General features: G+C 37.5%; 2 protein-coding genes across 4 annotated transcripts in view; both read right to left on the reverse strand.

Annotated features, from left to right (window-relative positions):
• Positions 1-1,216: 1,216 nt before the first annotated feature.
• LOC109098547 (kelch domain-containing protein 7A-like) lies at positions 1,217-4,272 on the reverse strand. Its single transcript, XM_019112137.2, has one exon. It carries the CDS (start codon positions 3,496-3,498, stop codon positions 1,225-1,227), a length of 2,274 nt encoding a protein of 757 aa, XP_018967682.1. The 5' UTR covers positions 3,499-4,272; the 3' UTR covers positions 1,217-1,224.
• Positions 4,273-6,905: 2,633 nt separating this feature from the next.
• LOC109098546 (immunoglobulin superfamily member 21-like) overlaps positions 6,906-19,729 on the reverse strand; it is a 203,797-nt gene continuing 190,973 nt past the window's right edge. For 2 of the 3 annotated variants that reach the window (XM_042766509.1, XM_042766507.1), the window contains exons 7-10: positions 17,560-17,660; positions 13,503-13,695; positions 11,019-11,057; positions 6,906-8,215 (exon numbers count right to left, since the gene is read on the reverse strand). In XM_042766509.1, coding sequence (XP_042622443.1) covers positions 8,139-8,215; positions 11,019-11,057; positions 13,503-13,695; positions 17,560-17,660 — 410 coding nt within the window. In that variant the 3' untranslated portion in view covers positions 6,906-8,138. The remainder of the gene's footprint in view (positions 8,216-11,018; positions 11,058-13,502; positions 13,696-17,559; positions 17,661-19,729) is intronic. The other variant, XM_042766508.1, reaches the window with a different exon arrangement.

Here is a 19,729-nt window from a genome sequence, read left to right on the forward strand (position 1 = left end):
TTCCATCAGACCTTGAGATCTCCCCCACATGATGGTGCTAGAGTTACACACGGAGAGAAATGATACATCACAGGGAATTGCATCACAGCACACACTCCTCTGCATGCCTGCTTTCTTTGATCACATATGCATAAGCGATTGTCACGGTGATTGTATTGTAAACTTTCATTAACTTAAATTGATTATGTGATTGCTTTGCTTTTGACAGCATAATTGCATTTAAATTTAATTAAGATACTGGTCATACAAACGCCTCTTGCTGCAAACACACATTTTGTCAGAACTCATTATATATTGAAGTCTAACACAAGAACCAAGACTCACTTATAATAGATGAGAGAATTTTATTCTCAGTTCTCCAGAAGATATAGAGAAAAGTACATGAAGAGGCAAAGCATTAGATTCTTCTTTCCTTACCCCCATTAAGTCATTAGTTATCTCTATATTGTTTAATGGAATACACAAAGTGAAGAAATGTTTCTTTTGGATTCCCCGAAGTGCTCATGTGATGTTAAACTGTCTTTGCAAAGAACCACACAGTGTTAACATAAAATGCTTGAAGAAATTAGTACACAAGTAAAACCATTGACCTGAAAGGAATTGCATTCTTGTGGCCAGATGACAAAATTTGTGGCAATGTTATAATTTTTTTTTACAAAATATACAACAAATAGATTTACATTTTATATAGAAAATATAATGCTTTCATGTAAGATTAATTGTGTGATATGCAGGGAAACAACTGCAAGTATGTAAAAAGGAAAGAAAAAAGCTATGAATGTATTTAGAGAGCATACATAAATTGTACTAATGGCAGCCATTCATGTTGTTCATGATGCCAGCTCTGCAACTGCAGTTTGGCTTTATTCTACACACAGTATTGATTGGTTAACATAATCCACACAGTGTTTCAAAAACGGTATATTTACTGAAACATTTTAAGCACTTGCACAAGACATTTCCAGGATTTAAAGGTTGATTTAGACATCAGAGTGGTTTGAAGGCCTAAACAAACAAACAGCCTCCACTATGACAGCAGATTTATTTATCAGTAAGTGCTGTGTAATTGTGATCTAGCTGTACAATAATTGGATGTAATAGCCTTGATATTTTATCTCAATTGCCACTAATTAAGAAAAGGTACATTCTTTGAACATGTGCATAATATGGTCTCAAGTGTTTGTTCTTACCAGACAACCTTTTACTTGAAAGAGCTGACCTTTTTTAAACACAAGTTTGTTGAGTGGTTCTGTCGGGTAGCACAAGGACAAATGGAAACAAAATACCTTTAGCCGGAGATAGCACTTTCAAATCCTGTGCAACAAAGCTTGGCGATACCTCATCTGCAAGGAACCTCAAGGTAAATTGACGGCTCACACAGTAGATAATATTGTCCATAGCCACACATTGAAAGGCTGTGCAATGTGGGAGGCGTAATGAAGAGCATTCGTACCATAGTCGGGCCACTGCGTGAAAGCGATACACACTGATGCCCAGGGGACTGACGTCAAAACGGTACAGGAAGTTCCTCACTGCCACCATTTCTGTGGTCTTGTCCTTGCTGCCCACAGTCATGTTCTCTCGCCACGTGTTGGTCTTGGGATTATAGCGCAAGAGGGTGTATCTCAACGTGCCCCCTGCAACAAACAGTTCACCATTGCAGGCTGTGGCCTTGTGAGCTATGGCGAATGTCTCATTAGGAAGAGGTGCCACAAAGGTCCATCGGTTTGTCCTGGGGTCGTAGCGCTCAACCGTTGATAGGCATTCCCCTCCAATGGCATAAATATAGCCCTGCAGAGCCACCAGTTTGCAGTGAGGCCTTGCCTCATTCATGGGGCTTATTTCACTCCAAATTGAAGTCACTGGGTTGTAACAGTACACTTTCTTTGAAGGGGTCACTTCACGGTCCGAGCCTTGGAAACCCACAGCGATAAATAGATAATTATCCATGGTGCACATGGCACAACCTTTAGATAACACTTCCTGGGGAATGTGGGTGTGAAGGTGCCATGTGTCCTTATAATCATCGTAGTAATAAATACTGGATAACTTAACTGATTCAGACTCTAAATACATAGATTGTGATGGACGTCTACTCCAATCTGGGGAATCCATATCTGCGACCACTAACCACTTCCTTCCTTTCATGCGTTGTGTTTGGATTTGATCACGCTCCCCTGCTTTCAGCCAGCCGAAGAGGCCTGGGTCTCTGAGGACCTGAAGGTAATTATCAGACATGACACGTAGAGCAGCTTGCTGAAGACCAGTGTGACCGTGTTTTTTAGCAAGTGTTAAAGCCTCCAAGCAGTTGCCTAAATCGAGCTTCCCTGCTAGACTCTCGAGTTCTGCATTCCCCATGTTCTCTGGAAAGTGTAAGAATTTTGCTCTGGCAACAGTTTCGACTTGAGGTTCCTCCGGCGCTTCCAGGTTTGCTATATCAGAGTCTAATGGGCTTGAAGGGATGTCATTGGGTTGTGCTGGAGAACAGCTGTGAGGTGTTAAAGCCCTCTGTGTAGGAAAGGGGATTGGAAGCTCTGAGTCACTAGCAGCATTAAGATAGCTGTCCTGACGGATTACTACTTGCCTGCTGTACCTCACAGTTTCTGGTGTGAATGTTGAGGGAGGCTCATTAGAAATTCGTGGAGCAATTTCAAGATCTCTATTTATGAAACTAGACGGTTGTGGACTTGGTGATCGGGAGCTGTCTTTAATACCGGGTAAATCCAATGATTGTGAAGTGCTGTTTCCGTTTTGACCATAGACTGGACTGACAGACCAGCTGGGGCTTAAATCTGAGATGAAATGTGATGAGGACTCCACGTAGTACTCATAGATCTTTCCATGGATGCCCGTTCTACAATTCCCTGGCCCATCCAAGATTAGGTCAGCATTCTCTACTTTGATTTCTGCATTTGACTGAAAACTCGAGAACATACCCTGGTGACCAACGTCTTGCCTCAGCTGCCTGCCAACACCCATGCCACCTTCCAGCTTCTTCATTAGAACTGGGGATCGACCACCACTTGGACTTCCTGGACCTGTTTCAGTCACACCAGGAAGTTTTAAGGTCAACTTTGGTTTGCCACTCTTTGTCTCAGTTATATCCTCAATTATGTTGCTTTTACCTGCAGGTTCCTCCTTAACACAACTGTCCAAGCCCATAGTTTCTGGCGGACCCCTTTTCAAGGCAGAATTGGCATTTTTAAGGCTTTCTTGCAAGGGTTTCTCTGAAGATTCTTGAAAATGATTTTCCCCGTCAGACTCCTCCTTTGCAGCTTTGCTCTGTGGTTCTTGCTCAGTATTGCAGGCACTGTAGGTTCCTCGGGTTGCTTGCACACCCCTTTGTTGAATTCTTTCACGTCCCCGCCGCCTGTTTTGTGCCCTAGAGTTGTAAAATCTGAAAACCAAGGAAACAAATAGTATGGTGGCCACGGATAGAGTCAGTTTGCCCAGGAGCTGCATGTCAAAGGGCATTCCAAGCAATTCTGCAATTGTCATCTCTGTAGCGAAATGTATGCTGGTACACTGGACGTTGGATTTTAATTGAAGCCTCTCCCCTAGCGTATTCCAGCCTGTGTAGTTTGTAGTTTAGTATCGGCGAGCAGAAGTACACTGTCAGCTGTCTCTTCTCCCACAGGATGACTAAAAACCTGATATGTACAACAAGAGCATTTGCATCTTGTGTTCTCTGAGGGCGGGGACCTGTATCATTCCACCTGGTGCAGGTGATCACTATGAAAACACATGACATCAGGGCTTTGGTGGTATATCTGACCCTTTAGTTTCCTCGAAGAACTAACATTTTATTGATGTATATTTACTGATATATAACTAACATTTTTAGCAAGTTAGCTTACATACAGGTGACATTTTTCCAGTGCAGAGAGAGCACAACCTAACAAAACAAAACAAGACAGGCAAATTTCATTGCGAATGGAGAGATGACTATATGTTTATGCCAGATTATTTTGTTTTAATTGATGAGATGTCTATTTAACTTTGAAAACAGCTAACATACCCTGGCTATTGCAAACACAGCTGGTGAGAATGGTGAACGTAATTTACTTAAGAGGTGGAGATGGCTGATAGACTATATAAATTACAAACATAAGACTATATGACCAGGATGCTGCTGTTTGCACAGTAAATGCTGAGGATCAAAGTTCTTTCCCATGAACGCATGACAACAGTGTTGCTGATTAGCAAGGCTTTGAGAGATGATACGAGGTAGCTTTGCATTTGCCAAAGGCATTATTTGCATACCCTTAAAAAAGAACACTGTTTTAAATGTAAGATGTCATAACCTTGTAAGGCAAACAACTGTAACATGATTGACTTACCATGAAAGAAAATTATCAAAACAACCATAAACATTTTGTTAGACTGAATGGAGTCCTTCTTTTGACACTGACATTGTTTTGCTATGTGATAGCCGTCTTGTAGCTGCACTGAGGAAACCTAAACCAGCAAGCATGCTTACTCCTGAATAATTGACAGATGTGTCACAAAGGTCTACTACCCCTCTGCCCCTCCCATCATGTGTCAAGTGAAGAGTTTGGATTTGGTGAAACAATTCATTTGGAAACATGTTATGGAAAAAAAATTGTGAAATTCATAATAGAGTAAAACTCACGGTGAGTGTCAAAGTAACAAGTTAAAGTCAGACCAAACTAATCCAGATGGACTTTAGCTTTGCTGGAGAGGGTCTATGCCAAAAATCACTTGACACCCAAGTGAGCTACTTTCTTTGCTTTCTACAGCACAACTAATGCAGCCTAAACATATTTATAGAAATTATAGACTGTCAAGTGCTCCGTAATGGATTCCTGGAAATGTAATTTTCCAGGGGATTCAAACAAAGTAAATCACCACTATTGCCTTCTGATAAGATAACAGGCTATTTTGGCACTTATATAATTAGGTTTTCTACACTTTGGGTTACTGATCACTGGTAAAATCTGCAAGCACACTTTATTATTAAAGTCATTAAATGAGTATATTAAGAGTGAAATCTGAAAACACTTTAAAATGTTTGTGATGGATGTTTAAACGATTTAACTTTCATACTTAAATGTGATAATTTTCGAAAGCATGGGAATGAGTTTTCATGCAGAATAGACATATTAAAACAGTTTAGGCTCTGTGGAATACTTGATTCTGATTGGTCAGTCGCGACATTCCGAGGTGTGTTATCCCTTCATAACAACCAGTAAACTATAATAACACAGGCTCATCCGGGTAACTGAAGTCGGCACTATACGCTTGCTAGGAACAGTTTCTCTTCATGGACGCTTCGCGTTTGGTTAACTAATAAAATATAAAACCTCAATTCAATATTATGTGTACAATTATTTAATTATGTCATCCTGGTATCGCGGACTCACGCTCTCATTTCATACAAATGCAGCTGCTGCCATTTTGCAAGGATTGTTTTGTACACTGTAATGAATTAAAAGATTTGGCGTCGGGTTCCTGATCACCCTGTCTTGGGTTATTCTGTGATAACAACCGGCTGGATGTACATTATCCCTTACTTATACACTTTACATTACTGTGACATAGTCATTATTCATTTTTCAGGAAAGACACAGAAAATCCTGAAGACCATCATTTTAAACGATCAAGTCACAAACACGTTTGTATACAAACAAATCCTGACATAATCAATTTTTTTTTTTTTTTTACTAGTTCATAATTGCTCATAATTTTCCCTTTGAGTCTATGAAATGTGACCTGAAATGGCAAGGGGCCCATCTTCCTGATTTTATTAAGCCCATAAATCCACATCTCCCACCTAGGCTTTAGACTTAATCCTTTAATACATGGTGTGTCTGAAAAAGCTTAAACTGCAATTCATGTGAACGTAAAAAAAGAAAAGAGATTACTTTGCATGAGGACATCCAGAGTGAGCCAGGGTGGCAGAGGACAAACCTAAACAAGACCATCAAGTGCTAAGCTGAATTCATAGCTGAACATTTTTTCTCTAAAGACTTCCATCCCATGAAGCATTACAGTAGGTAGGGGAAAAGATTTGATTTTAAAAAGGCAATCAAGATTATTTATCATTGCATGTTATGTAAAAATACCCAAAAGAAAAAAAAAATATTACTCTGACTGTGATAACAGTTTGTTAGTTTTCCAGTGTGTTCAAAGAATATGAACAGTCGGTAAGCAACAACTTTAATCACAAAAAATGCACAAATTGAGCTAATCGAATAGGGCAAGGACACAGAGTGTTGCGTGTGTTACACCATGTCCTTCCATCTTCCAATGTGGAATCACTCATAGAAAAAAACAAACAAACAAACAAAAAATGTTGCATAAATTTTAGTATAGGGACCAATTCTAACTAGTTGATTATTAACATGCCTATTATTAACATATTGGCTGTTTATTGGTATTTAGAAAGCACATATTCTGCATTACCATATTCTACATCCCTAATCCAATACCTAAATTTAACTAAACAGCTACCTGGCTAATTATTAATAAGCAGCAAATTAGGAGTTTAAAATAAATTTGGACCTTAAAATAAAGTGTTACCATTTAAAATGTAGGCTAACAAAATTAGCTAGTGTATATAGGTTAATATTAATGTTGAGGTGTTTCAGTATGCTTGAGTACTTTCCTGATAGGTCCTGTCATGTCAATGCACCTGCTGAAAGCCCTTAGACAACAATGATTCTGGGTGATGTCCCTCCACTGCAACTAAACCTGAACCTGATGTAACAGAGAAACACAGTAATTGAGATTTTCACCATTCACAAATGCAGAGTTAAATTGGACATAGACCTCACTTACAACAATGATTATTATTTCATTATAGCACCACATAGTATCAGAAAACAACTGCCAGAGCATGTATTTTGCTGTTGAGTATCAAAAGGACAATCCCACACCAGACATTTTAAGTTGATCATCTCCATTTTTAATACAGGTGGTATGAAACAAATGCAACAACCCTGTTTACACTTGGCTTCACTTGAACGTCCTCTGGGGATGGAGGGGTCATAATGGTGGCTAACATGATCCTAGCAGTAACTGTTAGATTAGAGAGAAGGACTGTACACGATGCAGGTCACTGAATATGCAACAAAAACTTAAGGACAGGTATGCGACAAACAGATGAGGAGGGGAAATCATCTTCGAACGTCACATGCACCAACAACCCCCGAGAAAAGCTGTCGTCTTTCCTCTGCGGTTGAAAACAGTCACACAGATGTCACAGATACTGAACACATGAAATCAGACCGTAGAAAGGCCACTGATTTCACCTTTTTCTAAAAGCCTGGGTTGGATTTCAGTACGGGATGGCCAGATGCACGCAATAAAGCCATTATCTGCTATATCCCCCTTGCATCCCCCGCGAACCTCTATTAATTATTTTTTGTTTTCTGCTCTGTAATATACTTTTCATTATTTACAGGGATGTACACAAAATACACTTAAAAAGAGGATCTTCCATTTCTTTGCAATAAAATGTCACAGGACGTTTAGTATTGTCTCTCTTTTTTTTTTTTTTTACATTCCAGCCGAGAGCCATTCAAGAAAAGTAAATGGAAAAATACTGAGATCCAAAAAACACAAATGGCGCAGTCCTTAAAAAGGGGGCGTGTTTGAGTCCTGTTTGTGCCAGTGTGCAGTACCCTAATTCTAATGGAGGCAACTCAAGGGCGGCTAGTTGAAGTTGAAGTGACAGTCAGCATTGTCAGTGACTTACAATTCCTTTATGTCTTTTCTCCACACTCCAGCATAGGATATTTCTGTTCATCTCAAACACCAATAGACTTTTAGCTTTTCCGGATGACAGGTCTCTGTTGATTGACAGGCAAGTAAAAAAAAAACAAAAAAACACTGAGTGTCTGTGTGGTGGGGCAGACAATAAAGAAGTGATTGTTCTCATATTCAGCGTGCTTTCATTTCATCTTATTTTTTAATCAGCGATATTATAATCTCCATCTGGATCTTTTAGTGTGTGTGTGTTTTCACAAAAAAAGTTGTGTTGTGGATTCAGGTTCTCCCACAGATGAAAGCATGGTAGGTTTATTCAGGGTCTGGAGATGGCTTGTGTGCGTGTGTGAGTGTGTGTGGGCCTGACTGGAGAGGAGGTGTGTTGTGTGCAGTTGAATCGAGGATATTCACGTCAGTTCAACAGTCACTGTGAGAATAAGTGGCAGGAATATCAGTCCAAGCTTGTGCAAACCAGGAGCTCCATCTGAAAGAGTAAATAAAAGTAATTAGTATTTGGCAGGAAGATGCTTATCACATCTTGGTCCTAATCCAGTTTTGCTTATAGCCCTGTCTTAAAGGGATGGTTCCTCCAAAATCTAAATGAAGTTCTGTCATCATTTACTCACACTAATGTTATTCTAAAAATGTGTGCTGTTGTTTTCTGCGGAACAAAAGCAGTTCCTGGTGATCATGGGCTATCAAGCTCCAAAAATGACAAAATAAAGCACTAAAAGAGCTATAAAGTAGTTCATATGATTTGTTTGTCATATATTCTAAGAAACATAATAGCTTTCTGTGAAAAAAAAAAAAATCATTATTCATTCTAAACAAACAAAACAAACAAATCTTTCATGCAAATCATTATGCAGATCGCATAATTAAATATTCAAAATGTTGGATGTCATAATATTTGATGTTATTGATGTCCAACCTGTGGAATATTTGATTTATGTTTACAGTGATTATTTTTTTTTTTTTTTTTTTTTTACTGTAACTTGTCTGGAACACAGTTTTTGTGCACATGGATTTAGAACAACATGTGAGTAAATAATTGTTGAAGACTTTTTATTTTTGAGTCATAGACCTCAAACATAAAGGATCTGGCTAATAAAGGAGCAAGCAGAGCTCCTTACTTTCTGCATTAGAGATTGTAGTACAGTAGGCAAGAAAGCTGTATGAGCGAGCTTCTTTTCTCAGGTACTTTGCTGTAATCGTCTAATGCACTCTAAAAGGTTTGAACGAGCTGTACAGTGGTGCTGGATCACTGGTGCCTCAACTTTCATTCATACTACACAATGTTCAATAAGCACTAAATGATGATGGCTGTCATAAGTATTATGAGCAATACTTCTTCAGTGCTTAAGTAATTTTATTACCATCTCTCTCATTTTCACTGACAAAACAAGTGTTAATAACATTACCTCTACTTTTATGGCTTATATGGGTGTTAGTGCTATAATTAATATAACATTAGTACCACTTCATACCCACAATATGATTTTTTTTATGGTGTTATGTTCAGAATGGAAAACAAGGATACCACAGCACAGTATACAAAAAAAAAATTGTATAAATATATTTAAAATAGTATACTATATTGTTGTCACATGACCTCATGACCTGTCACATGTGTAATTCTTAAATTACTTAATATTAAAAATTTCTATCTTTTAAAATAAAATAATTAACTATACATATTTTTAAAAAATAATATTTATATTGATAATTATTTTTTATATCCAAGTTTGTGTAAAAACATTTTTAAATCAGTTCACTCACTTAGTACTGAAAAAAGGGGAAAACACACTGCAGTATATATGTAGAGTACTATAGTTGTTTGGCATTCTGAACATAACCAGCACTTTTAAACTAAGAGTCCGGTAGAAGAATTATAGACTTCAGGCCATTTGTGAGCACTAAAGTCTTTAGGGTGTTATTTTCGGGAGGGTGTTTGAGATTCAGACACATGTCAGACATCGTGACCTCCCGAGGCCTTGTTCTACATGCCATTTGACTTGCATACGAGGGGCATCTGAAGCTCGACTCAAGATCAGTGCTCACTTTGACCTGATTCTGTCCTTGCTCTCACACACCTGCCCTGCCGCATTTGCACATTCAAATTTACATCCGTAGATGCAGTGGTGCACAGGAAAGAGATGCGGTGAGGGCTTTTGGGTGAGGCGAAAGAGAGAGAATTAAAAAAAGAATAAGAGAAAAACATAAGAAAAAAAAAAAGGCTGAGGTCTCCTTCCACCCGTCTGCCTGACAGTTCTTCATCTTTACATATGAGACTCTAAGATACTGTAAATGAGCCAGCACTGAATGTATAAAACAACTTTAATCCATCACTGAATTATATCTGCTGTGGACGCACTGGTGCACTGGTAAGTGATGGCTCACTTCTAATTCTAAATGGTGAAAGCAGCAAGCCCTCGGAAGACACAAGGCCTCTTGAGAGGAGGAGAGGACGGAGGGAGACCAAAGACAATAAAAACACAGTATGTAGTAATTTATCAAACTACAATTTAGCAATTTCACAACTATACCATGCGTAGGAAGCAAACACAGCTTTTGAAACATATAACATTACAAGAGATCAGTTCTACACATTGTACTGCATTTATATATATTATACTTTATAGAATATGTAATTCTATCAATGGTGTATAGTTATCACCTTGGAAATTAATATGGTGATTTGGCATGAAAAGGGCTTAACTTTTGGCAAATAATCAGTCAAGGTGACACGAAAGGTTGCTACTGGTTAATTTCTCACCCTTCCAATACCGAAATATACGATATATATATATATATATATATATATATATATATATATATATATATATATATATATATACATATATATGCAATTGAGTTGTCACATGACCTATGTTGCATGTTGTACTTATTGCTTGTTTGTTGCTTATTTTATTTGTTGCTTGTTTTATGCAGTTATTTAGAAAATCTAATCCAATTTTGTGCAAAAAAAAAAGAGAAAAAAAAAAGAAAGAAAAAGAAAAAGTTTTTATGTTTTGGCAAATATTCAGTCAATGAGATATTGCTTTTGGTTCATGTGTCATTCTTGAAATGGATAGTATTCCGACCTTTGATGCATCTCTGTCATTTTTAAAAACTTACAGTTGTGCAATTATAGCAGCGTTAAGAGGAAAACACTGCGGAACGGCTCTCTTGTAATTCTTAATTCATCAAGGAGATTTCTCAAGCAAGAGGTTGCAAAAAGCTTGCGCAGTCAAGGAATCTAATCATTGAGGTGTTCAAATACTTACTGTTCGGATTCTGTGTGTTTTTCATCATACTTGGGTTTTCTGCAGGACAGAGAAGAGGAGAGGGAGTTGAAGATTAAGAGGTGGAGAGGGAGAGAGAAGAGTGTATTAATAGATAATATAAGAGATAACCATCATAGGTTTTTGGTCTAATGAAGGATGAAAATCACGAGTCTCTTAGAGACAAGAGTAGAATACCCCCGAAGAGCTATCAGCAGCCAAAGTTCATAAGTTCACTTCTATTCTTGGCAGGCTTCAATGTAAAATCCACCAAAGACTGGAACCTTTTTAACTTTGAGCTCTCTATGAACACACAGATGAGCAAACTCAAAAAAAATCCCCAAATCTTTACCAAGAATACTTAACTGCCCCCTTGACCGATACTGTAGCGGCAAAAATCTATTAACAAGATCTGACACTGCAAGCTTCCTTTCTCCTAAATGCTCATCTTTGTTCTTTAATACAGCTGATGGGCTCTAATGAATGGCTATTGAAACCAGTCAATAGTAACCGAGTTCAAATGCTCTTAATCACCATTCTCCTGTCTGTGCCAACCGTGTTCACACTCAAAAGCACAAGGATGTCTTGAATGAAGTGTATGATGATGCGGGACGCTCTAGGCTGTTAAATAGACATTAACACTCCTCCACATGAACCATTCCTGAGTCGTCGTCCTCCCAAAAAAAAAAAAAAAAAAAAAAACACTTTTCACCAAATGGCCTCCTGTACTCCGCCCAACAATCTGTAGATGGTAAGAAGAATAGGCCTGAAGAATAGCAGTGATGTACGGCTTGTCCTTTCAGCACAGTTTTGAAAGTGTACAATTGTGTCACAATGAAAAGAGATGCATTCAAACATAATGGTCCATACAACTCACCCATAAACACTGATCAATTAAGTAGCTATTCACTGAAAATAATGACCTCCGCCTGCACATTTAAATCATTTCTTTTGAGGCTTGGTTTATTCAGTACACCAAACCAGTATTGAATTACTCATTTAATTTTCTGGTTGCAGTGGTTGACAGTTCACTCAAGGAGAAGTTATTGTATGATATAGAGGATGGACAACTTTATGGACCACTTTAATGATACAGTATATTTAGGTACTTTTGCATTCTTTTGAAGTTTGAAAGCTTCAGTTGCAATTATTTGTATTTGATTATGTTAATGGCTTATTTAATTCAATGAGTGAAGTCTAGTTATTTCCTCAGAATTTTTTATTTTTTTAGTTGTTTTAAGTTGTAAAGTTTTGCACAAAGCCTGCTACTACTAATGCTACTACTTAATTTTCTTGGTTTAATCATACTGTAAAAAGCATTTATTGTAGCCTTGAACTCAAGGACGTGACGTGCCTGGTGTGCCACATCGCACTTCATCTCATCCGGTGTACCTTCCAGACTCTTCTACCGTAACTCACTCTCACTCACGGCACACATTAATTTTCTTACAGAGTGAAAAACATTGCAGAACAAAGAGGACACAGACAATTGTTATATTAACATTGGATCGCTGTTCCGACCGCTGGTTAATCAGATAATAGAAATAAGAGAAATAAGTTCCAATAGACTAGCATTTGAAGTTACAGTAGGGATGTATAGCTAATGTGGGGTAATGTGAAGTAATCAGCAATCAGGTTTTATTTATGCTTTTATATGCCAGGTCGGAGTTATACACTGATTTTTGCATATGGTTGAATCTACAATAAACTACTGATTCTGTTGATAATGGGTGCAGTTGTATTTTTGTCCTCAGCCTTGGCTATCATTCAGATTATCCAGAGGAGCACCGACTGTCCTTCATCTTCCAAAGCACATCTTTGATTAGATCTGTGCTCACGCTATAGGCAGATCTCTCATAAACCCTGACAGCCTCGAAAGCTCAGGGGGGAAATTAGTCTAGGGGTGGCACAACACACACACGCAACAGCGTCAGCAGGCAATCCCTTTCTAACATCAATGAAAACAAAGCCAAGACTTAGTGGGCACAGCATCTGTTTCAGCAGCAAAGGATGGCTAGACAAAACCACAGGGGAATGAAACTGTCACACAATCAAACGCAAAAAGGCAATTTTTCTTTTAACAAGATGTAGAAGATTTCATATTTGTGCTAACAAAACACAATATCCATTAAGGAAAGACATCTTTTGACCCAAAAATTCCAAAGGTACTGCATATTTGATGGTCATGTGTTAATCTTTTATGTCACAAATTTTCAGAAAAAGTTGCATTTTCTGCTTAATTTAAATAAATGTCTTTATATGTAATATCAGGTTTTATTTTGCACTTATGAACTAACATGTTATTTGGAGTAAACTTTACTAAAATTAATGACATTACGAAATACTGATTTAAAGATATTGTCCTCAAAAGACAAAAAACAACTGCGATAGAATACAATAATACAATGAGAAATAGAATTCAATAAACGAAGACCTTTAATTACTGCATTTCGGATAGAAATTGGAGTTCCTGCTGGAGCTACTCACCAAAAACAATGAGGCGTATGTGTGTGTCAGTGGAGCCCAGTGGATTCTGGGCTGTGCAGCGGTACATGGAGCCATTGAGTTCCGCAGGCACTCGCTCCAACACCAGTTCCTTCCCATCTCTCTCGGCACTGCCGTCCAGCAATCTGCTGCCTACCCGCGTCCAGGTGAACAGAGGCTCAGGAAACACCTCATTCTGGAAGTAGTGTGTACGCGCGTGTTTAGTACACAAGAATGTGTACATTAGGGAAAAAGGATAAAGAAAAAAATAAAAAATAAAAAAATCAGAATGAAGCCCAAGATACAGAAAGTGATGTACAATGTATCGGTACTAAATCAGTTATTGACTTATTTTAGTTTTTTTTTTTTTTTTTCGTTTTTCAATTTATTGGATCTTAAATTGTGCATGATTTATCATATCTTAACATTTGCTGTTACACTTACCTAAACTTAGTTTTATTTCTTCTTTCAAAAGATTACTTTTCAAAATGAATATCCATTTTTAATACTATATTATGTTGTGATGTAATGCTTTATTTGACATTTATTAAGTTAAAATAATACAGAATTTATTTATCATAAATGTATCAGTTTAAATAATTATCAGCTTATCTGCAAAAAAAAAAAAAAAAAAAAAAAACATCTCTTTAAAAAAAAAAAAAAAAAAAAAAACACTGGTAAATAAAAAGGCATGGTAAGTCATTAAGAAACATGTTACAGTATATTATTAATAATATAAACCCATTTTTAAAAACAGCTTCCTTTCGAAATTAAAAAAAAAATAATAATAAATCAATACTCAATACCTTTCCGTTTGGAAGAAAGGACAGAAAATATGAAATGCAATATTATATGGAGACAATTAAAGCATTTCTTGTAATAGACTTTTCCAGGAAGAGGAATATAAGAGGTTTGATGGTTTTTAGGGGGCAATGAAAAAAGAAAAAGGAAAAAAAAAAAAAAAAACACAACAAACAGGTAGCCCGCAAGAGGCAAAAGAATATCAAGTATTCTTATACGCTTATTTACCATGGTGTAGCATTGTCTGCAACTATGCCTGGAAGTCCACTAACACAATACATAATTTCATGTCTATTTGAACAAGTCCTTGCCTTTTAATACTCGTGAAAGCTCAGTATAAGATCATTTGATTCTACACAAGAGGACAGGTGTGATGAAACCCAGAAATCTCAGTGCCTGAGCCAAGGCTATGTCCCGATTCATTGTAGATCCTGTTTCCAGGCATGGGAGAGAATATCTTTCCCCTGCTGATCAAACCAATCTACCCATGTTCTAGGTGTGATAAGTGACTGGCTGGCACAATCCATCTAACTTCACAAAATCATGTGGCTTGTCTGGGTGACCTCTGATAACGGCTCATTGGAGAGTGTGGCTTGGCTGTGTGTAACTGGACTTCCACATTCACACCATGACAGCAGTGAAATGAGTTTGCACTTGCTGGTGGAATCAGGTCAGATCCAGATAAAAATATCCCCCATGGCACTGGCATGGTTAAAGTCAATAAATGAGAGTAAGACAAGCTCTTGGAGAGCAAAAATGCTCTGTACTCTATTCAAATACAAATTTTAAATTAGAAAGGAAAGAGACACCAATGTGACTCCATTTGTTGGTGGTTTAACTAGAGTCTAAGTAAACCAAAGGGGATATTGAGTCTGTTTTCTGGGACTGTTTGAATATCAGGGTAGTATTTAGTTTTCTGTGTTAACATGTATCTTATCTACATGTGAAACCCAAGGCCTTGGAGCAGCTAAGGATAAGGGAGATGTTCTTCCAAATAAATCTCCATTGGCTTTAAAATCCTCTGAAATCTTTTGTGTAAATATTAAGATCCAAACTGGATTTATGTCCCCGTCAAGCCTGTTTATGGTGACCATTCCTCTATTATTTAAAGGTGTACTTCAAATATGCAAAATGCAGGTGGAATAAACACACAGATCTGCCAGACAAACTGCCCATGCACCAACCAACTCCCTCCTCTACTAAGGTAACTCCATCGTAGTGCTTTATTCATCCAAAAACCCAAAATGAGAGGACATTCTTAACGGAAAATCCAGTTTTAGATGGTAGCTATGCTTTGAAACATGGTTTCTAGCTGGTCAGAATCAGTCCAGGCTGGACATTAGCTGGTCTAACCTGTCATTGATGAGTTTAGACTGAGATTGTTGCCCATCTAAATGGTCTACCAGCTTGTACCAGCTAATGACAAGTGTTAACCTGCAAATAACCAGTCTAAATCTGCTAATGACCAGTATACACCAGCTAATGACCAGTTTAGGCCTGGCACTGACCAATCTGGACAAGCTAACAGCCTGTTTTAAGAACCCAGCTCTACCTGGAATTTCCAGGAGGAATAAAACATAACTACTGTAACATTCTTTTATATTCATGTCACAAACAAAATAGCGTAAAGTAGATTCAGGGATGATAGCATATCGGGTCTAATTTCTTTCCACCTAAATGCCATTGGCTAGACACATCTGTGAGTCAGCCCTGTCACAAAGATTGGGCGGATCATCATCTAACTGTTCTGGGTTTATCTGCTGGGGAAGAATTTTTTTTTTTTTTTTTTTAGCTCTTGGCAGACGGTGATAGTTACACTGAGACAATCTTCCTGCTTCACTAGGCTTGTGGAGCTGATGGACTATTGAAGCAAGTATAAATTTGGCGCCATTGACAGTTAAGCGCTCCTAGCTAGCTCTGTGCTCGCACCTGTTTTGCTAGCTATTCTGACAAAGAACAAACCAAAGCAGCGAAATCCCTGAATGCTGCAGTGAAATAAATCAACAAACAGCTGATTTGTTTTTAAATCAGATGCTCTTGTGGTTTCTGGTAAGAATACCAAACAGAACACAAACACAAGAAAGAAGAGATTAGCAAAAAAAAAAAAAAAAAACTAAAATCAACCTGCCTTTTTTCTGGGGATAGTTTTTTTTTTAAGCATTTATTTCATTAAAATTATTTTCTAGTTCAGTTTAAGTGTTCTGTTTCTTAAGTTATTAAGACTTAAGAACACATTTTGCCTTATACTGTTCTATAATTATACCACAACAAACTATACAAATTATCATTATTATTATTATTATTATTATTTTTACTTATCGTAACTGATTTTTTTTTCTTATTAAGCACAAATATAACAATTCATTCAGATTTTATGCTTAAAACAAGAAAAACACTATTTGCCAACAAGGTAAGAAAAATAAACTAAAAATTGTACCTTGTTTCAAGGATGTTTTTACATACTATATTATTTAGATATTTGTATTGGAAATCAATACCAAATTATTAAGATTTTTTTTTTCATTGTTCTGAAACATCAATTATTTCCTTTAACAGCTAACAGCAGGCAAACCAGATAATCATCTAAATGGAACAAATGTGACCCATCTTATCATTTAGCAATTTATGGCAGTTTTTCATTTTAAGAGATTGATTAAATGCAACACAGCATTGTTTTTTTTTTTTTTTTTTTTTTTTTTTCAGTGTTCATGGAAATATAGAGTGCTAACAATAGAGGAATCAATTGGGGAAAAAAATAATAATGGCATTTCATCCAAAGAGCATTTTTGTCTGTAGACCATTTACAAATGCAATTTGATTGAACTCTTATCTTATCACACCACCAATATACGTCTAGTACATCCTAATATCCTTGAGTGCTCAAGGTCTTTTTTTTTTTTGATATGCAGCCCTAAGTGCTTTTCAATGGATCATTTTCAGAGTTTTTTTTCCTCATGACCTTTGAAGGACTTTGAAAACCCTCTATTTTGATTTCATAGAAAATTACATGACATGATTGAACGGTTTGATTTTGTCAGATGCAGTGCACCCCTCCTCAGACAGGCTGAACCATTTGGATTGATAGCTCAAGGATGGCAGTACCAGGTCAGAAGCTGACAGATACACATGTTGTATTGCACACTCTGTAAGAATGGTCACTATAGCTGTATATCACACAGGCTTAACTGCAGATGCGGGACAAACCTCCTCGTATCCAAAACTGAACTTGGCCCTGGTTTCGTAACCCCCATGGACTTACCACTGGAGATCCTACCTGGAAACCTTGGACGGTGATGCGAACCGTATCCCCTACCTTTGCCCTGGCAGGGGTTATCAAAAGCTTGGGGCCTTTAGGAGCCGCTATGGAAGGAAACAAGAGAAAACACTGTCAGTTTTTGCTGAGCAACATTAAAACTAGGAATGCACTAGAGCTGATACTGTGCTCCTGTATTCTTACTCATACTCATTAAAATGCTCTGATACCAAAAGCTGATACCACACAGCATGTGAACAGTGCTGTGTCCAGACAAAGAAACACAGACAACAGAACAACAGAGAGCAGAATGGAGTTATTAGAGATTAAGCAGGTTTATGTATATAATGAATTCACAGCCTTTGTGAATTGCTCTAGGCTATATGTGTCTCTGTCAATCTACACCAATACAAATGTGTGTGCGCACTGTGAATGTTTTGCTCGCTTTAGAATCGCAGCACATTTCCGAAGTCAAAGCACGTTTCAGATGATAAAAAAATGCAACTTATTTTTCAGAAAATATGTTCATCGCTGTTACACAATTTCTGTATAATGAGTGGTTCCCTTTATTATTACAGAAAAACGTTTTGTGATTACAGTACTGTGCTGCTGCAAAGGAGCAGCTCTTTTGTGCTATTAAATTAAAGATGAAATACCATTTAGCAATAAAATAAACAGTAAAAGTAATAAAAGCTTGTACAATACATTTTAATGGGCATAATTAAATGTGAAAATAACTGAAGGAAATATCTGTTTGCTAAATGAAACCAGCTAACATGATTCACATTCTTTTGGTTTCGAATCTGTACCCAATACTTTTAAAAAATGATAAATGCAATGAAAATACAGGTATCAGTATTAGTAAGTACCAAAAATAAAAGTAATGATATCGGACTCGTTCTTGAAAAAGCGGTATCGGTGCATCCCTAATTAAAACTATACTAGTATACCAGCACAGTATTTACAGAACCAAAATCCAAAACCTCCACGTTTGACTTGGAGGTCAACTTGGAGATTCTCAGTTTCCTTTATTAAAATTGCTGAGGAGTATTTATTTCCCAAGAGGGACAAGGACCTAAATTGGGTAGACACTCATTACTGAAGAAGAAACAGAGCGTACAAGGCAAACGGTGGAGGAAGTAAGATAAGAGACACTTAGAGAACTAATTCCCTTGTCTTGTGTGGACCGAATCTCCCAGATGGGTTTAATTTGGTCTCAGAGAATGGCTGGGATGTGATGAAGGAAAGAAAGGTTAAAATATCACATTTTGACCTTCTCAGGCACCGGGGATTTCTCTTGTGTACTCAGGGGAAAGATAAGAAAGTGATTTTGTACATGTCTGGAAAGTGAGACCATAAGTTTCTCAAGTGAAACTTCCTCTATGTAGCCGTATGAGCTAGGCACTTTATAGCGGCGGAGTCTGAGTGTGAAAAAGCCTCCGACCGGTCCTGTGTTAAGTGGTTCTGCATCGTTTACCATGATTACCAGGATCCACTCCGCATAACTGAGAACCATAAAACAAGTTTTGTGAGCCATATGTTTGCGCTAACACATAATTCCAAAGCGAAGCTTTGTAAATGTAGATCAGACTGGAGATTATTAAAAAATACATCCCACTATGGCCTTTTTTTCAACCCTCATTACGGCTAATGCGACGCTTTGGATCCTACAACACATAGAGATAATCCAACTACTGAGAACTATGTGAAACAATGGCTAATCATGCTTTTAGCCATCATTCAAGCCACAGAGTGTCCAGCAAAAGCTAATGAGGCATCAGGCCAGTCTTAGTCAGTTTAATGATTACCCCCTGGTGCCACTTAATGGATTATGATTTCTGCTCTCACATTTGTAATGGGTCCCATGAATGTGTATTTCACACATAAATCAAGTTATAGCAGGACACTACACCAAATACACAGGAATCCTCTTTCGCCAACTTTCTTATTATTGGAAATGATTGGGGATATTAGCGGTCAGGCCTTGAAGAAAGGAGAAAGAGATGTGAAATGCAATACACAAGAGAGATTAAGAGCTTGTCAAGGCATGAATCATGACTCCATCGATTTTCCCTAAGAAAACAGTTGAAAAACAAAAGGAGACCTTTGATAGGGCCTGTGTTCTGACAGAGCAATGGGCACTCAAAGGCTGACCCTGTCTTTTCCGTACCAAGTA

This window comes from Cyprinus carpio, chromosome A11, assembly GCF_018340385.1.
Source record: "Cyprinus carpio isolate SPL01 chromosome A11, ASM1834038v1, whole genome shotgun sequence".
In the NCBI taxonomy this organism is placed as follows: domain Eukaryota; kingdom Metazoa; phylum Chordata; class Actinopteri; order Cypriniformes; family Cyprinidae; genus Cyprinus; species Cyprinus carpio.

Coding starts and splice junctions, on each gene's coding strand:
- LOC109098547 (XM_019112137.2), bottom strand. CDS start 3,498: ATGACAATTGCAGAATTGCTTGGAATGCCCTTTGACATGCAGCTCCTG.